Source organism: Blennius ocellaris, assembly GCF_963422515.1.
Source record: "Blennius ocellaris genome assembly, chromosome: 21".
Lineage (NCBI taxonomy): Eukaryota > Metazoa > Chordata > Actinopteri > Blenniiformes > Blenniidae > Blennius > Blennius ocellaris.
Window position 1 is genome coordinate 5129772 of NC_137670.1, and position 19616 is coordinate 5149387.

Here is a 19616-nt window from a genome sequence, read left to right on the forward strand (position 1 = left end):
GGAGGATTTATTCGTCGACGGTGATAAGTGGGCTCATTTCATGTAAACTGAGGCTGGGGAGGTCAGAGCAGTTCATAAGCCGGTGATACACAGCAGCTGCAGAGTTCTGTCACTTTATGAGATGTTGAAAGATCTCTGCCAAGAAAGGAGAGGGGCGAAGATTTAGAGAAAGTAGACATGGTCGCCAATGCGCTGGGCCCATCCACACTTCTTTGATCACCAGTGTGCTCCGTCTTCTAAAATGGCAATATAAAAAAAAAAAAGTAGGAGCCCATTCCACAAGCCAGCAAAGCATCGTGAAAAACAGCCACACAAATTCAAGCAATAGTTTTGAGTAAAAGGTCTCTGGCAGCTGTGCCTCCAAATCTCATGTCCCCTTTAACTGTCACATAATGGCTGTGGTGATGTAGTGCAATGCCTGCCCTGTGCTCAGCTGCTATCTATTGCTGTACAGTAACAATAGGATTCCCTCTCCTTAGTATGCCACTCCCACTGGTGTAAAATACGGCGGGTCTCCTGCACAACACTGCTGCACCTACAGGTGAAGGCTGGGCACAAAGGCGACACGCAGAACGACCACATGAAGAGAATGGAAGAATAAGAGATGGTGTTGGATGGAAAACTGGCCTCTTGAACACAGCAATTAATCAATTAGTGGGAGTGAATCGATACTCCCCGCCCAGCTTGGCGGGCTGACAGCACTCAGGTGTAATTAAAATTGTAGCTATTGACAAATCAAGATGGATGGAGCACTCCCTGCCTGTTCCGTTCGGCTCTGAAAGGGAGTGATTCACTTTGCAGGACCAATAAACAGAAGGAACATGAATGCGCGTGGCTATCTGTGCAAGCGAGTGTGGCGATGGCGAATGGGCTACCTATTAGTGTCCTTGAGCTGGGGTCGAGCACAAGCAATGCTGCAGGTCAAAGCCCAATGTCCAAACATCCATCTCACTCAGTCACCTTCCATTATCATCGGGTTATTCCCCATTTAGTTGACTGCGAGGAGTGCAAAGTGATTTGGTCATGTGTGAAGTGTATCCAAGCAAGTGATAATCAAGACGTTAATCCAACTAATTTACATTTCGGGAGCTACTCGAATATAAAGCCGCGAGTGTGAGCCCCTCGTTTCAACCTGCTTTACCTTTCACAGTCAAAGCAAGAATCCCAATTAGCAGGTAAAGTCTGATCCCGAGCATCCAAGCAGACGCCAGTAGGGAAGCCGAATCCGAGGGTGACGAACAGAAGGCAAGCTTTCAAGAGCTTTGTCAGTCTTAAAGTGATAAAAACACCTGACACAAAAGTTTCAAGTGAAGACTTTTAATAACCTTTACCTAATTGATACTGCTACCACTTCTTCTTTGCAGCGTATTTGAGAGTCAGTTTTGTCAGATGAGATGACGTTTGTGAAGCACACCTGCTCCTAACAGGAAGAAATAATTTTTTTTTTAACAGTGTGTGGTGTTTGCATGAGGCCTCAAAAGAAACTCTTCAAAAGTAATATCATAGATGTCGATGATCAATGCACCAATAACGACACAAAACTTTCTTTTTTCAGAGATGTGACATTTTCCATTATGACTCGAGTCCCTTGAGACGGGCCCTTCAATGTAAAAAATAAAATAAATGAATAAATAGATGAGTAACACAATAAGGCGAGTAAATAAGTAGTACAACAATCTTTTGTGTATTTAACTAGTTTTCAAAGCCGTCCCGTGGCAACGTTGCACATTGTATTTCCATCAGACTCTTGCAGCCAGTTTATTGAAGAGCAACTCAATCATTTCAAGGGTCAGCCTTTGGCTCATTGCATTGCAGGAATAAATTATCCAACAACCCGAATCAAAGGGAATCATACTTTCATGCAAATTCCTGATGTTTTACAAAATAATTGAAATAATTATCCATACCATAGGCAAACAGGCCAGGAGAGTGAAAGGAACAGCGAAACGTCTTCCAAGACTCATGAACAAATCCAGTTGACCAGATACCGTCAACGTTTACAGCCTGGGAGCCAGATGTGGCCCTTTAGCTCTGCTTGACCGGCCCTCAGGTTGTCACTGGGAAATACTGAAGGAAATGTATATGATGCATGGAATACTGGCAAGTTATTAATGGTTTTACTCGATCTAAACATATTATTAATTATTGAGAAGTATTATGTTATTATGTTACATAGTTGGTGTTTCACAATGAATAAAAGGTCAATAAACAAAGGCCACTTCTCTACTCGTGTAGTTGGCGAGTACATACCCGGAAGTACGGACTTTCGGGATTTCTTGCCAAATGCATTGTGGGTAATTTGACTTCCCAAGTCCACACAAGTCTGGTTTTGATGCATCCTTAAGTGGGCAAAGGTAGAACACATCCGGGTATTTCATGCGTACACAAGTATGGACAAGTGTGCATAGTGAGAAACAAGCATAATATTGAGTTTTCATTTGCTCATTTACTAAACTCCTAATTTTGAAAAATGCAACCATGATTTCCAGACAATGGCCATAAAATTGAGGGAAAAAAAGTGACTCAGAGCAACAGAAGTAATAAAAAAATCTGTTTATTTTTGCTCAATAAGAATTATCTCTTGATTAATAAAGTTAAATTATGTCTCGGCCCGGTCGAATCTGTGCAGTGGTGTAGTGCAGAGGTTCCCAATATCTTTTTGCTGGTCTTACTTTTTTGTTTTTGGTAAAACTTTACAGTGAATTTAAATGCTGGTGAACTCTTGTAGAAAATTAATACAACTAATGTGGACTTAGTCTCTGCAGGAGCAGTGGGGCAGCTACTACAAACCAACTCAGAGCAGTTGGGGGTCAAGGGCTTTGCTCAGAGACACAGAAGCAAAAGCAGCATAACAAATCTACTTAACCTCACAGCAGGCAAAGTCTTGGAACCCGATAGTTGTGGTTACAACTTGCCTCACCGATTTGGCTGTGACTGCATTGTTGTTCATTAGTTTATGAGTTTTCTCCAGGTTCTCTGACTGGAGATCTAGAAATCGATTCTCAATTGCTTGTTGCGAGCCACATGGACAGACGGATAGAAAGCATAGCAATATATGTCATCTGTTATTTTAACTAGAATGATCCTAAACTGGCAAATGGTCAATGGACTTCACTTGTATATAGTTTGGGTTTTTTTCAACCGTGTGAACAGTCCCAAAGCGCAATCACATTCACCCATTCACATTCCTGCACCAATTGACACTGTGGCCACGCAAGGTGCTGTCAATGCGTTGGGAGCAATTTAAGGTTCAGTGTCTTGCTCAAGGGCAGTTCAGAATGTGGCCACCTGGAGATGGGAATTGAAACTGCAAGCTTGGGATCCCACCACTCCACCGGAGCCATGCTGCCCCATCATTAATTCACCAGATTTGAGGTTAGTCAGTCATTTTTGAGACAATTTACTGGATTTCATGTCTGATTACATAATGGATTATGGATATGAATGGTTGGTGGGTTTTGTCACTGAAAGAGGAGGGCCAATAAAGAAAAGGTGTATAAAACAGAGGGCAGGCTGTTAAAGTCATAAGTTGCCCAAATTAAAAAATATTTCATTCAGGGTCCGTCTTTGATCCAACTGCCTTACCTGGGGGATTTCAGAAAACCCTGTATTGAGATGTTGAGATGCCACCACAAGCAAACATATTCAGACGTCATTTGACTGACTCCAAAACATAGCTGCCGAAAATGAGAACCCATTCAAACCCAAACGAATAAACACACTCATTCCTTCTGTAATGTGAGTAATAGCTCATAACAGCAAGGTTATCCAACAAATGCATTTGGAAAGCTGGAAGCGGGGAAAAAAAGTTGTATGTTCTAATAGTTCTCTTCATTTTGCGTTATCATTATGTAAAGCATAGAAATGTGTTCTCTCATCAAATCAAAGCACCCTACAAATCAAAGTTAAGGCAATTACAATCTTATTCCACCCTTTCAAATGGCAACAGCTGTTTCCCTTGGTCAGAATTGCAGCATAATTGCACACGGTAGCATATGGTTATGGCTGATTAATCCAACTGGGGGTGAAGGCCCTATTATTCCTGCATGGGATGGGTAAAAAGGCAGCAGATTCAAGTGCTGGATAGATGGGTAATGGGATGGCAAAAAATGGGAATGGACCTGTGATGAGATGTCTGTTAAAGATGGGGTGATTGTCAGAATCGATCGGGCCTCCTACCATCCCTATCCAAGCCATTAAATTGATCTGCTTGTCATCCGAATTCTCCGAGAGAGAATCATGCCAGTGGCACCGAACGACACAGGGAAGAGACATAGCTCAGCTTCAATATCATAACTCTCACAAAAAAATATAAGAATCCAGGTCTTTTTAATTCAGTGCCCTTCATGAAATACATGAAGTCAAAATTAAGTCCTCCACGGCACAAGCCCATTATTTTGTCCATACAGCTCTGCAGGGAAATTGCTATCTCTCCAAGAGGCAGCGAGTGGGAGATGAGATCACTTACTCGTGACTTGGACTGACCACCCTTCAAACTCAGACATGACATGCACATACCACTCATGCTAATCCACAGTTCACCCACAGACTCACATAAAACACCTCCCACAGGAAAGAGGTATGATTGGGTTCGAAGGTGATTTTCCAGGCCTCAAGCTAATCTGGCTGCATTTCAGCTGTAAACACACCAGGGTCCACATGAGTGAGTTTGGTTCGAGGGCCTCCTAAAGCTCCAGTCCATGCTTATTTCCGTCGAGTCAGATGAGGGATGTTGGTGATAAACAGACCTCGACTCCACCCCCCCCCCGGCCTGTCGCAGCAGGCATAATGACCCTCTTAAAGAGCGGGGGAGAAGTTCAAGTCCTTAATCACATTGGTAACTCTCGCTTATTATTACGTTGAGGTCACAAAACTCAATTTGAAGGACACGAGCGTGCAAGGCAACGCACAGTGGAATCTGATGTAAAAGTATAGAAGGGACTGAGATGCTAATTTGAGAGTCTGTAAGAGTGCTGAACTGCAGGTCGGCTTGTCTCAGCAAAACAAGCAAACAGAAGCTATGCTTTCACCACAGAGATATTAAAACACGGTGGAAAGCCTGACTGCAAATCCCTCAATTCATCCTCGGTGCAGAAACCTCGCGCGTGACGAAGCTTTGTTGTTGCAACTCACACACGGTGTGAATCGAAAAGCAGCAGTCGCTTCAAAAGAGGAAAAAAAAAAATGCATAAGTGTTCTCACAGGAAAGCTGAAACACAATAAACTGCACTGCTCTCCGACTGCACATCAAAGAGTGAAGACTTACACCTGTAAAAATGATGCTCAAACATACAACCCTCACCTGAACAAACACTTGTGTCGAACAACCTCGAAAGAAGTGAGCCCTACATACAGTCAAAGGTCGAAAAACATGCATGCAAAGGTGCAGGAATGGAGGGACAGATTTAAAACGGGTCATCGGATTCATCATTGTGCACAGCAAAAATGATCAAAACATCTGTTTAAGGGAGCAGAGAGGAGAGTACCGCCCCAATCCAGTGCAGTCCGAGCCCCAGCAAGAATATACGACTGAACAACGACCCCAGCTTGTCACCAAGAAAGCCGAAAGGGAGACAAATGGACTTTCTGTGCTTTTGGATTGAAAAGAACTCCAAATTGTTTTCCATCCCGCAGGTCTTTCAGCACTGACCCTTGTCAGTCTCTGTGTATAGTGACAATTCCCAGCTGGCCCGGGTGGCCTGTTTTCCCAGTCCCAGAACCCAAATTAATAGCCACGCAAAGGCAAATAGGACAGCGCTGGCATACGCTAACCAGACGCCTTTGTGCCATGTTCCAGGCAGCGAGCAGGACAACGGGTGGGGGCTTAAAGGAGGCCATTTGTGAAGAAGAGTGCTACATCCCTCAGTCTAACCGCTCTTGTTCTGGTCAAACTGTCTGGGCTCCACACTTCGATGAAAGAAGACACTGTACAATCTTTAATCTTTTTGGGCTTTTCTTTCAATCACATTGTCATTTTTTTTTTTTTTTCAGGTTACATAACTGGCATTTCAAAGAGCAAGACAGGCAGAAATTTCAGGACTGAACTCTTTAAAGTGTTCCAGGAGTCAGGAAAGAAAAATGAAAAGTGTCTGGCATGCCAATGAGGGAATTCGAGAACCAGCACAGTCACAAAACAGATAGCTGTGAAATGGCATTGATTATGCCTCGCCATTACGCAGCAGCAAACCTCCGAGGAGCCAGTCTTTCCTGGTGGCACCATTTTTATGTCATCCTGCTCCAAGTTAGACTGACCTCATCTTCACCTGCTACATTAAAGTATTAAAGGCAGAGTGGGAATTCTTTATTTATTTTTTTACTCTTAGAATCCAAAGTCAAAGCCTTAAAGCCTGAATATCCTAAAACTGGAGCTTTCTGATGAGACTCAACATCACTGCAATGGGATGGGATGCATTTTGGGTGATGTAGGTTTGGAGCAACACGGCCAATTTCCCCAAGAATGAGCTGAATGTGAACCCTAAATGCTGGTGTTCTCCTCCTTTGCTAAAGTTTTCATGCCAGCGGTTCTGAGCGGTCTGGCTATCTTTATTTCCTTTTAAATTGGGATTGTACGGATAGGGACACCAGCAAATCTCTGTGAAGCACATGCCTATTGTTGTTGCACAAACCCTCAGCACAGGGGAGGAGGACGTTATTTACGTCACATGGACAAGGAAAATATGAATTGGCCTTAAGTGCCACTACAAACATTCATATTGACAAACAACCAGATTGCATTGCTATTCCAGGTGACTTTAATATAAAATTACCAAGTCCAGGGACAATATTGACTGGGAGACACTCTTATGGAAAACATTATTATTGTCCATCTACTGAGCATGTGCAGAAGCACTATTAACTATGGCTATGGTGCTTTCTCAAAGAGTCCCACCTTGGAAACAGCTTTCAAAAGTTGCATCTTCCGTGGCTCTGAGTAAACAGACACCAAAAATGCAACAAAGGCTTTCCATTTTCATATAAACAGGGCCAAAGAATGCCAATGAACAGCCTTCAATATGTCCTCGCACTCCTCTAAGCACTTATTTCTCACTCAATGTGACAGTTATATATAGTGAATAATTCAGCATGAATTTTATTTTTAAAATAAATTCACCCTTTGATTGATAAGCTCATATTCTGTAATTTATGACTAAATCTTTGACTCGAGCTAAGTTAACTTTTCTATGCTCCTCTTTTCACCATCGCTGTATTGTGAATCTGGTTTTATTATGCAGAGTTATTGGCATACTCTTGTTCAAGTTTTAATTTCTGTAATCTGGAAATTTGAGAACACAGACAAAGTGCCACTAAGAAACACTCTTAACCTCTATGACTGAGCAAAACTGGGCAAAATCAATAAAAACAGCCCAGCGCCAAAAAAAAAAGCTCTGGAAGTGCTTTCCAGAGAGAAAAACAAAAGGTCTTTCAGCTACGCCTCCCTCTTGGACTTTCCACTATGAGAGACCTTGGGTGGGAAGTTTTGTTTTATTGAACGTAGCACAGTGAAACTCCAGACATCCCTCTGAGAAATCTATCACTGGACTTTGACCATGAGTTTTCTTGCCAGCGCTGAATACTAAAAGCGATATGTTGTGACCTTTTGCCAGTGCTGGCTGCGGGTCTCTACGACAGCCACACTAGTTTTTTGTTTTTGTTTTTTTTCTTTTCTTTTGAGAATCATTTCATCAAGGCACAGCTGCTGCGTGGAAACAAGAGCTCCCCAGTCTGTCAATTAAGATGAGTGACAAATCAGGACATTAGTAGTCCTGATGAGTTCTCCGAACCGCCAACAAATCATTCACGCTATGATCTCAATTGGTTCTTCTGCGCCAGAGGCGTCAAACAATTTCCTTTTGGTTGGGCCGGACCGGTAAAATAGAGCCATAATAACCTTTGAATTAAAACTTTTAAGTTTTTCTTTCTTTGAGTATCCGCGATGAAAATGTTTGACACTCTTATTCTACGACTTACCTTTGATTCAGGATTGCCCAAATACGTACATCCAGCCACGAGACAAAACAAGGGTGCCTTTGCAGAGAAACACATAAATGATTGATAATCTAGAAATTAAGTATATAAGCTCCTCCTTAATAATATAGGTTTTCCTAGTGAAATTTGGTAATCATACTGAGAAAAAGATTGCATTACAAAAACCTTGCAACAATCTAGTGAATGACTGTCAAACACATTTTAGTTCAAGGGACACAAACAGCCTAATTCCATCTTGAGTGGGCTGAAGCGGTAAAGTAGTGCCATAGTAATCTTTAAATTTAAACATTTTTCTTTGTAGTGATGCAGTATATGTGATGAAAATGTCTATATTCTTGCAAAACCAAACAATTACTGGTAGAAATGACAATCTCAACATGAAGCCACATTCAATGTAACCTTCTGGTACAAAATACAGTGAAATGTCAAAAAACCTCTCCTTTAATCCTTGCATTTTGTTTTCTATTGACAACATGGCAGTTTAGAATTTGCTTGAGCTATTCCCGGGTTGGATTAGAGCCTCTTGTAGGCCAGTTTTGGCCCATGGATCTTATGTTTGACACCCTAGTGAAATACAGTCAATGTCCTCTGCACTTTCAGCCTCTTTTTCTGAGTGATGCTGACTGGTTTAGACAAAATCTCTTTTACACCCACAATGACTGCTTTCCCCATTTTGTCACATGTGAAAAGAATGCATCCAATTTAACTTCCTTTTGAAGCAGTCAGTAGGTTCTTTTTTTCCCTCTCTTTCAAATCTCTTGCTGTTCATTCCATTTCAATCCAAACCCAAGCCACATTTAAAATACAGATGACATCCTTGACTTCTTTCATTCTGTGAAGGTCCACTACAATAAGCTAAAAACAAACTCTCAAGATGTTTGGCACCCTGGTCAGATAACAGTGTGCTGCTGATTCCTATGCCAGCAGTGTCCCTGCAGCCTCTGTCAAAACCCATACTTATGGATGTTAATCTGAGTGCCACGCCTCTGACAGAATGAAGTCTTCAAGTCTCTCCAAAGCTCCCGGAGTCGAGCTGCAGCCAGTCGGCCTAATCTGTAGACGTTGAGTGATTCAGAAGTATGTATGCCAAACATGACATTCCAATAGAGAGAGCACCTCCTCCCCCCCCCCCCCACTGCTCCGAGCTCCAAAATAGACGTGTTAGAAATGACAAAAACAGCAGGCGAGCCCAGCATTGTCTCGGCATGACCTCAGTAATTGAATGGGAATGAACAGTTGGACAGACCAGACGGCTCATACAACTGTCACTTTAAGCAAAATACTGTAACTGGGGTGAGTTTGGTGGATGGCTTTTTCAGACGGTTTAAGGAAAAACAAAAGACTCCAGCTCATGTGTCAGCTTCCAAAAATAGGATGTTGGAAGTGTCAAAGAGTTTGTTTTTGTTTGAAAAGATGACTCCTTCACCAATCTGAAAGATGTACATTTCCAAGGTAGATATCTTCATCAACATAGACTTGGTTTTTTTTTTTCTCTCCTTCGGACAATAATGATGAATGACAAAATCATAGAAGTGAAGATGATCCGTCTGTGCGCGCGGAGCCTTAAAGCAAAGACTTCACAGCACTTTGCTCTGATGAAGACTGGTCTGCCGTCGTTAAAAAGCCGTTTCAGTGGACTGGTCATTAAAATGTGGCAAGCGGTGGCTGACATGTCCATGCAGAGGCATGCTACTTGCCTCATCATGTACTTTAATCATCGGGTGGAAAGAGAGCAGCCCACACCGGGGTCACTTTCCACGAGCAAGCACTCCGAACGGTCTGAAGAGAGTCCAATTAAAAAAAAAAAAAAGCCTACGTTTTCTGGCCCGAGAGCGTAATGGAATCTGAAGGCCGCCACTGGACGGAGGAAGCAGAAAGAAAAGAGCGAATGATTGGCAGCCTCCGACACCCCCAGCCCCCTACTTCTTCACAGCATTCACATTCATGCATATTGCTTCATGTACCCATACGCATCCAAAAAAAACAAAGCCTTCTCCTGAGGCCATCGTTGTAAATATGTGTTCTTCTTTAACTTGCTTGGTTAAGTAAGCATTCAGAGGGAAAGAGAGAGGACCGGGCCAAGCATTCGCAATCTCACACACATTTACAGAGACTGAGGAAACAAAGGCAGGATGCTTAATCCCTGGGATACACACATTATCAATCTCCTGTAAATGTCAGGCGCTGGGATACGCTCTCATGAATGATGGATATTTGCCTTGTTTGTTTCATCTTTTCTACATTGTGTTATTGAGTGAGTCCCACTGTAGTCGATCTCGAGAGGCAACACTCCTCCCTTACAGTGGCAGCAGTGCCTGAATCCCAATGACCGTCGCTGAGAGGAAAGCAAGGGGAGAGGATGTTGTCGTCAGGAGCCACACTGGAGCAATGTTTGTGCGTTTTGCATCCAAAACAACAGTGACCAGACACGTTTTCTCAAGACTTAATATATTGCTGTGAAGCCTCTGGACACTTGATCCAGCTGTCCCTGCCTGTGACAGTAGGCATTCATATTTAAAGGACAAAATGACACAACACATTAAGAAAGAGGACAACCTTCAGTCTGGATCATTACTCTTAAATTACTAATGATCCAGCCATTAAGGTGAACTTGCAAGGACCTTTGAATCCAAACTCCTGCCATTCTTAAAATACTTTACTCAAAGTGACAGTATTCATGACAGAAATGGAAATGATTGTCATTTTGAAAGGGATAAACTACTGTAAGGGCCAGTTATAGCACAGGGAGGCGATAGCAAGGCGAGAATAACAGGAGGGATGCTTCAGGTTAGAACAGGAGTCTTTCCTATTGGCTCTCTATATAACACAGACCTGGTGGAATTATTGCTCAAAACCTGACCATGAACTAAACAGAAACCATCTAAAGAAGAGATCCGTGCAAGTGATTCACTCTAAACGGGCACTTTTTCCTCCACTCAATCTGCAAGAAATACCAATTAATTATCGGCACTGATACTTTAAGTGAATATGCCCGCCTTAATTTCCTGCATATCAATATCCATCTCTTTATTTCCTGGGCTTGTTTGCAGTACAAAGTTTGGATCCCTGCTGCGAGGGCTGGTTAATTAATTAGGACCTATTAATCATCTCAACATTTAAACAGCTCCCTTTCTGGTGACACGTGTCATCACATAATCTTAGTAGGAAATCAATCTGGAGAAAATTACAGTCTTCGAAGAAAACTTGAAATGGGTTTGGGTTATAATCATCAAGTTCAGGCTGAGGAGGGGGAAGTCACTGAATGAGTGATCAAGGAATTCGCAGCAGCAGTTTGGGTGTAGATGTGCACCAGGTGTGAGGTTGTAATTCGGAAATGTCACATGAAGACTTCAATGATGCGTCAAAAACGCGCAACATGGCACCAGCGGCCCCGTGCGTGCTCACGAGCGGAACCGAGCCGGTGCTCCTCTTACCTTGAGCTTGTGCGGAGTGGATGAACACAGGAAGAAATAAAATCCATGTGGCGCGCCACATCGATCTACTCCAGGAGTCCTCCGACATGGTCCCAAACCGCGCGGATCGGGACAACAAGTGCCCGGTGAGCCTGAAGCAGTACCCGAGTCCCGGCGCCGGTTCCTGTTCTGGTTCCTCCCGCCTGACGCTGGTTCAGTCTGTCTCGGAGCCCGCAGAGTGCACCGACCCCGGGAGCTGCTTGAAGCCGGTGGCGAACAGCAGCAATCCGGTGGGACGGTCTGACGGCTCCCCGGATCAGACGCGTTATAGTTCCACAAACCCGTCCGGGAGAGTTGTTCTCCTTCACCTGTGTGCCGACTCGGTGCGCGCCTGGTTCCCGTTCAAACACGAATGCAACTCAAGTCAGATGAATCCGGGTTCAGTCCAAGGAGCCGCTCTGCACCTGTAAGAAGCGGAGCTGCACCTCATACTTTGCCCGTCTTGCGCCCTTGAGATGCCGTCTTCTTCCTCCTCTTCTTCAAACTTCGACTGCTGATCCGAAACCGAGTGGGTGACAGTTCCCAGTTTTCCTCGAATCCTTTTTTCCCCCTCTTTTCCGGAGAGGAGATACGGAGCTCACCTCCAGCAAAGTTCCTACCTTACTGCGCGCTGTCAAGGTCGGCGGATTCAGTGTGACAGGCGCACGGAGGAGAAGTTGAGCAGCCTGGGGGGTGGGGGGTGGGAGAGAGACACACTGACACACAGTCACAGTTTCACAGTATCATGGCCGGAGTCTGCCGCGGAGGAGAGCGGAGCCCGGCAGCCGGTGTGCGTCGGATGAGGACGAGTCCCGGGTTCTTGTGGAGGTAACGCCGGGATGTGGAGCTGGAGCCGCGCAGCGCAGGTTGCCACCATGCGGCCGTGCGTAAAAGCGCACTCCGGGTTCCAGCACAACCAGGCGCGGGGGGTTTTAGGGAGGCTTTTTTTTCTTTTCCTAATGCCTTTCACATCACAGGGAGGTGGAATGAATACGCTCTTTTGTTAAAATGACTTGAGAAACACGTGTTTCTCGTGTTACCAGGGTCTGGAGTGCAGTGGTAGACAAATCACTCCCAACATTTCTGTGGAGATTTATTTTGTGCCCGAGTTGCTGGCCTTGTGCGTTTGATATCTTTGTAAGGATTTATGCTTTGCCTGAATTTCAAGGGCTGACCCAAAGAATTTCCATGCGTGGGCACAAGGAGAGGGGACCAAAGTTAGATATGAAATTCAAAGTTTTACAAATCCCTAAAACCAATGTACAAGTTTGGGGTTGTTCAACTTATGATTCTGGAGCCACATATGGCTCTTCAGCTTATCTGTAATGGCTCCCTGAAACGTATACACAATTTTGAAATTCTATGTAAAGAAACATTTCCTTAATTGTTTTTTAAACAATAATACAAGATATATAAAAGGTCCATTCTCCAGTCTACCAACAGATAAAACAGTTAGAATTCCCATGCAGGGTGTACATGAGGGAGGACAGGGATGCACCCTGGACAGGTCACCAGTTCATCACAGGACAAACACACAGGGAATCAACCACTCACATGCACACCTCTGGGCAACTTATGATCACCAATTAACCTCACATGCATGTGTTTGGACTGTGTGAGGAAACGGGAGAAACTGGAGGAAATCGATGTGCACAAACACAGGGAGAACATGCAAAATCCGCACAGAAAGATCCAGCGGTGTTTGAGCTCAAGAACTTCTCACTGTGAAGCAGCAACACTGCTCCACTGTACAGCCTTAGCTGAGACTACTGAAGAAAAATAATACAGCTATAATCACAACAAAACTGCCAAAAACAGGTTAAAATGGCAAATACTAAACAAAAAGTGATTGAATCATCAGGAAATGCACAGCAAAATAGACAAAAATGGAAAAAATTGGAAAAATCCACGAAGAAAAGAAAAAAAATTGCAAAACATGGCCACAAAAGAAAAAAGTAATTCAATATATATAAATTATTCCTATGACACTTCACTTGTTGTATATGTCACATTTCTTTCTTTTCACATTTTCTTTTTCCTCATTTCCGATATACAACATGTTCTGCAGCTCCAGACAAATGTTACTTTGTAGTAAATCGGGAAAGCGATGCTGTTTTGGTCATAAAGGTCGCAGAATTCTGCATTAATCACAACTATTTTGACATATACTCAGTGTCGGTTGTCAACTTGCCATCAAGTGTGAGAAATGTGAAGAAATGTGGAAATGATCAAGTATGTTATTTTGCTCGTTAACTCATAAAATTGATGTCTGATTTGCCTTGACAGATATTTGAATCAATACTTCCAACAAATGAAGTTATTTCAAGTACTCACTAAATGCCATATTCAGTATTGATGCATGCATCCCCAATGTAATCAAAATAAATTCATTCTTTATTTTCAGAATAGTAGTTGAAAACAAATACAATTATTGGAAACATTTTTCACTCATTGTTTCCTTTTCCTTCATTTATGAGTTAATTATTTCTCGGTTAATCGAGAGCTTTGTTTTCCACACCAATATTAGTTTGTACAGTTACATTGTTTTTAGAGTAGTGAGAACCACATAATAGATGTAATAATTTTTGCCTTAAGTTTGATTTCATTTTTATGATAAAGCAACAGATGCAATGAGACTGCAGGTCGGCGAACTCACTGTATTCCTGTTGGCCATTTTGAAAAACGATAGTGTTTGTTTGGGGTTTTTCTTTTTGTGATCCCCTTCAAAAGCATTCTGGTATTGTTCTTTTCCTTTTCGGACTCGGGCGAGAGCTGTAATTTCCCACGCTGTTCGAGGTGCACGACATGAATAGGCGAAGACGTGAACAGCTGTGCTAAAGCCTTTACACTGGCGGGATTGGAAAGTGCTGCATGTTATCTCATCTGTGGCTAGTCTGTGCAGGAGAGGAGGAGGAGGAGGAGGGTGAGAAAACAGTGAGTTGAAGACAGAAGGAGGAAGAGGGGTGATAGAGAGTGGCTGAGTAAATGTTTCCAAAATGACTATCAGTAAAGTTGCAGTGGCGGGAGAAAATGAGAGAGCATGACTGAGCAAATGTCCCCCGTCTTGGAAAATGACAATGCCTCACCAGGAGAAAACGTGAGTGCTTAATGCAATGGGTTTTTTTTTTTTTTTTTTGCGAGCTACGCGCCCCATCCAAGCCACCACGGGGCAGCCGGGAAATAATGCACCGCGGTAATAGTTTCTCTTATTTCCTCAGCATGCTTTTGTAGGTTTGCTTTTGGCTTTTCTTCCTCTTTTCACCCCAAAAAATAAAAAATAAAAAAAATGTGATACCTTGGCACAAAAGTTAATAATGGGGGAGTTAACATCAGGGAAACCAAGACTGAGTGCTTCTTCCGCCACCCTCAGGGCGGCGGACGGACACGATTATGATTTTTCAAAGTACTTACTGTGACTGAACTCAGCGAGGGGGTAATTTAGAAAATCCCCTGACACAGAATTTTGAGTCGCAGCTCTTTTTTTCTGCGAGGGAGTAGCAGGGCCATTTGTTTGTGTTCCCTCCTTCATGCCTTTCCCCTGTAGATGCCGCCGCTGCCAGGTGTTGCTGAGCAATGGCGAGCTGTGAACGCAGGTGCTAAAAGCAGCTCGCTGCAAGCCGGGGTGGCTTCAGCTCTTGTTTTCGGCCCCACAATCACACGACGCAACCGATGATGATGGTTCACAGTTTTACTGCTGCAATTATTTCGAGCTATTCCCACATTTTGCCACGGGCGTCCGTATTTAAAACATTATGAAATGAGTCTGCTGGATGCCATTTTTGGTACAGTAAATGAGACAGAAAATGAATTTTGAAAGTACAACAATTTGACTCCACTGTCAAGGATTTCACGTAAATGTAAAATGTAAAAGTTTTTGCTTCTTGGCTTAAAGTGACTTTGTAACTGCAATTTGTCATTCAACTAGAGGTCTGACGCTTTCCAGGCAGGATTTCTACTCAAATTATGGTAAAGTAATGGGCAACAATTATAAAAAATCCAAAATTAAATTAAATATGTTTTCAAAAAAATAGGAATCAGTAGGGAAGTAATGAATATTACTAATAGTATGGTCCAGAAGGTTTCTTTCCATTTTGCACTGTATGAATACAATTGAATAATTACTATGAAATTTATCTTCATTTGAAAATGAATACAATTTTCAATCAGTAATTTTCAAAAAGTTCAATACAGTCGCATAAGACCATATTATTGGCTGATAAAAATTATATTAAAAAATAATAATTTATATGGTTATCAGCCAATAATTGCCATTTATTTCTGTATGAAAGAAAAATCTACTTCAAGCACAATGTTCATACTCTTACATTGCACGGCTAGGCTCTTGAATACATTCCAATGCAAGAAAAGATGAAAGGAACCAAAAATATGAGACTCTTTGGATTGATGGAACATTTCGATTTCCATCATGGCTTGTAAGGTAACTGTTTCTAAAGTGGTTTAATGCAGTAGTTCCAGCTGTGTAACCTGCGTTTAAATTCTTTTATATATTATTACTCGTCTAATAATACTTGCAGAAACACATTTGAAAATGGAAAATGTTTCTTATACATGCTATAGGGGGAAAAATGCTTCCTGTCATAATATCTTTGTGTGAGATTATTAATTCTCCATTCAAGCGTCCCTCTATTAGCCAGAGCCAATAATTATGCTGCCGCCTACTGGTGTTGACTAAACAAACAAAAAAAAAACACATTGTTCACATATTCCATATCTGAATCCATTTGTTTCTTTTCTTGTAAAACAGTGTCAAATGTTTGATGCTTCATCTTGTACTTGAGGGCAGTTACTTATTCTGCATCCAATAAAAATGCATTCACGGCTACACTCATGTCTCCAAACAGTAGGTTTGAACTGGCTACTGGGCACAAACACTGAATAAATAAATAACATTACTAGAACTAAAATACCACTTGGATATCATTTTGTCTTTGAGAGACCGTTAAGACGTTTCAAGTGAAAAACATTTGTGGTGCAATTTCTTGAAAATACTTCTAAGGTGGAAAACTCTCCACCTCCAAGGAAATTGCAGCTATTTGAAAACACTTCCTCTGTGTGTAAATGGTTTAAATGCAACTGCGATAGTGCATATATGCCATGGTCGTAATAACTAGTTGTTCTGCACATGATCAGGAGATGGACAATAAGAACAATGTTTTCCAGTGGGTGTCATGACTCCCAGTCCATATATTGGCAGCTTTATAAGTTGACAGTCATTGTAACAACAATCCAACTTCGTTGTCTGTCCAATACAATGTCTGTGCACTCCCATTGTCAATGTTTATGTTGCATGCGTGCACGTGTGTGTGGTTTCATTACAAAATCAACCATCAGCGTCAACTCATGCCCCAGCAAGTTTATCATTTAAGAAACGTTCTTATGTAAACGGAAATCCTTTCTGAAACAACGATGCGTTTTCACTTGAAACATTGTCATTACAGTTTCCACTGTTTAACATCACGACAATGATTTTAATGGCTTCTCACTGTCTTAGGTCTGTGAACTTTTGTCAGCAGCTTCAATATAAATTAGGTTTTTGACACCGTTATCATGAATTTCACCGTCAACCACAAAGTGCAGAACTGACAGCGAAATTCAGCTCTCGTTTCACTTCTATGAACAAAGAAGAAGGGAAAAAAAAGATGCTGGGAGCCAAAACTCCCCCTCGATCTTCTGAGGCCTTGAGCGGAGAAGCACAACGGAAGAGAAGAGAGGAGAAGAGGCAATCTTTGAACAACAAAAGGCATCTGTGTTTGAAATCATCCGAGATCGGCCCTGATCTGCTGCTCCGGCTCTCACCTGTGTTTGTTGAAGGCTTCGCAGATCAGTTCAAGTCATGGGCACACGCAGACTCATAAACAAGGCTTGACAAGAGGATATGATAGAGAATTTGCTCATTTGCTCTCTGAATGGGAAAGTAGAGGTTAGGCGTCCGAGAGGAAGATTGGCCTGAGGAAAGATTGGCTAAAGGATCGTTCAGTTTGTGCTATTTCAAGGGGATTGAGTTCTCAAATACGTCGTCTCGTGAAAAACATTCGGGCTAATTTAGTATAATTTGTCTTATCCATATAGTAATACCAACAGAAAGGCTTTAGACTTGGAGTGTATGCTACAGCAAAGGAAAACAGTTTAAAAGCACCATCAATTTAAAGAACAAGGGATCTGCTTGGATGTTAACATCTTGCGTGTTTGTTGGTTTACAATCACACGTGTGGAACTCCGGTCCTCGAGGGCCGCAGCCCTGCACGATTTGCATGTCTCCCTGCTTCCACACAGCTGATTGCAATGAGCCAGCGCGTTATCTGGCTTTGTGCTGAATGTGGTGATGAACCATCAGGACATTCAGGGGAGGGAGACGTGGAAAACGTGCAGAGCTTCGGCCCTCGAGGATCTGAGTTTGACAACCCTGGTTTACATGAAGCGACAGACGGATCGAAGCATCAACACGACGTGGTCAGTTCTCCGAGACGTTTTCATGCAAGCAGAAAAGAACTGATGCCCTGGAGGCAGAGGGCGGTTGTATTAAATGCTGACTTTAATTCACTTGAAACTTCACGTGAAGCTAAAAAAAAAATAATCATGGAAACGCTTCTTGTTTTTGAGCCTATTGGCACGACAACGTTTCAAGTGAAAATGCATAATTTTTGAGTTTTGGTTTCAGAAATGTTTCACTTTTACATCGCAATGTTTTGAGAACGATGTCCGTTTACACAGAAATGCTGAAAATTATGTCATCACTGTGAGGGGCCACGACTTTTGTCTTATCTTATTTGTTTTCACTAAATTGCAACTCCATATTGGCTACTGTTGGCCGGTTGGAAAAAAAGAAAAACCAAAATCACCTCCCGAATGAGAATACACACATCACTCTGATGTCCTGATAAACAGCTGACCCCACTGATACCTGAAGGGTAACTCTGGAAGCATAAATCCCCGATGAGGGGACAGCGCAGCCACTAAAATGGCCTGTATGAAAATAATACCATGTGGAGGCGCGATTACAAGCCTTCTATTTATCAACCGCTCCGTGCACCATTAACGTTTCTCTGTCAATTAGCTCCTGTTTAAAAGAGAGGCATCAAAGGGAAACGAGATCCCCCGAACCGAAACCAGCGCTCCACACTCCCCTCCGCCACTCTGGACAATCTCACTCGAGGTTTAATGAATCAGAACGGGCGGAGGATAATGGGAACGCGAGCTCAGTGGGAGGCCGATGTGGTGTTAAGCGTTTTTTTTTTTCTCCCCTACAACCGAGGCCAATTACAATAAAGATCTGTCGTTGTCTGCCTCTGATAGAGGAAGACTCATGATCTCCCACGGGGCTCCGCTGACCCTCCGAGTCAAACAAGCCGAAAAAAGAAACACTTCAATTTTGTTGTTGATTCGATTTGAGGCCAGCCATCATTACGAACCATGTAGGATGTAAGTAACGAGCTGTATTTAAATTTCTTGTGTTTATTTAATGCTTTTGGTTTTGGAAAAATTTTTTTATAAATACAAACAGGTTAATATTTCTACAATAATGAGCTGGAGGATTGAACTCCATATTCATACATCTACTCCCCGCAGTCACACAACCCTCAAGACTAATTCTCATTCACATTGAATAATGGCACTGAGCTCAGAATGCAAAATGACAAACGCAACAGGAGTGATATTTGGTCTGAGGCCACGATACATATGCGTCACCTTCACAGAACGGGAGCAAAAGGCAGAATTTCTTCCAAATTTGAGGAAAAAGAAGGAAAAAAAAGTGACAGCTCCCTACCCCCGAAAAAAAAACCCAAAATACTTGGACAGTCTAATTTAAGGACGGCTCTTTAATCACAGGCATCTTCACAGATGGAGATAAAAGTCCAGCAACGTTCATTAGTGAGAGGGGGAGACGATTAAAAAAAAAAAGAAAAGAGGACTGTTTGTTTGAGACAGATGGTCAAAATCTGACAAAAAAGAAATATGTTGAGCAAAGTAAAAGAAAGAGTGGGATGGGAGGTGTTACAATCATAAAAGCTGGAAACAGTTTTAAGAAGTTTTTGTTCCATTTATTCAAACGCAAAATCATTTCATCAAATTCACTCATTCATTCATTATTGAAACACTGAAGCTTCTTTACAATGTGTTTTGGAGAAAACTTACAAACGGAATAGTGTAATGGTGAAA

The 19616-nt window shown here is 42.4% G+C and overlaps 1 protein-coding gene across 1 annotated transcript in view; it reads right to left on the bottom strand.

Annotated features, from left to right (window-relative positions):
* sdk2b (sidekick cell adhesion molecule 2b) overlaps positions 1-11699 on the bottom strand; it is a 284284-nt gene extending 272585 nt beyond the window's left edge. The window contains exon 1 of the mRNA XM_080516865.1: positions 11421-11699. Coding sequence (XP_080372991.1) covers positions 11421-11508 — 88 coding nt within the window. The 5' untranslated portion in view covers positions 11509-11699. The remainder of the gene's footprint in view (positions 1-11420) is intronic.
* Between the last annotated feature and the right edge of the window lie 7917 nt (positions 11700-19616).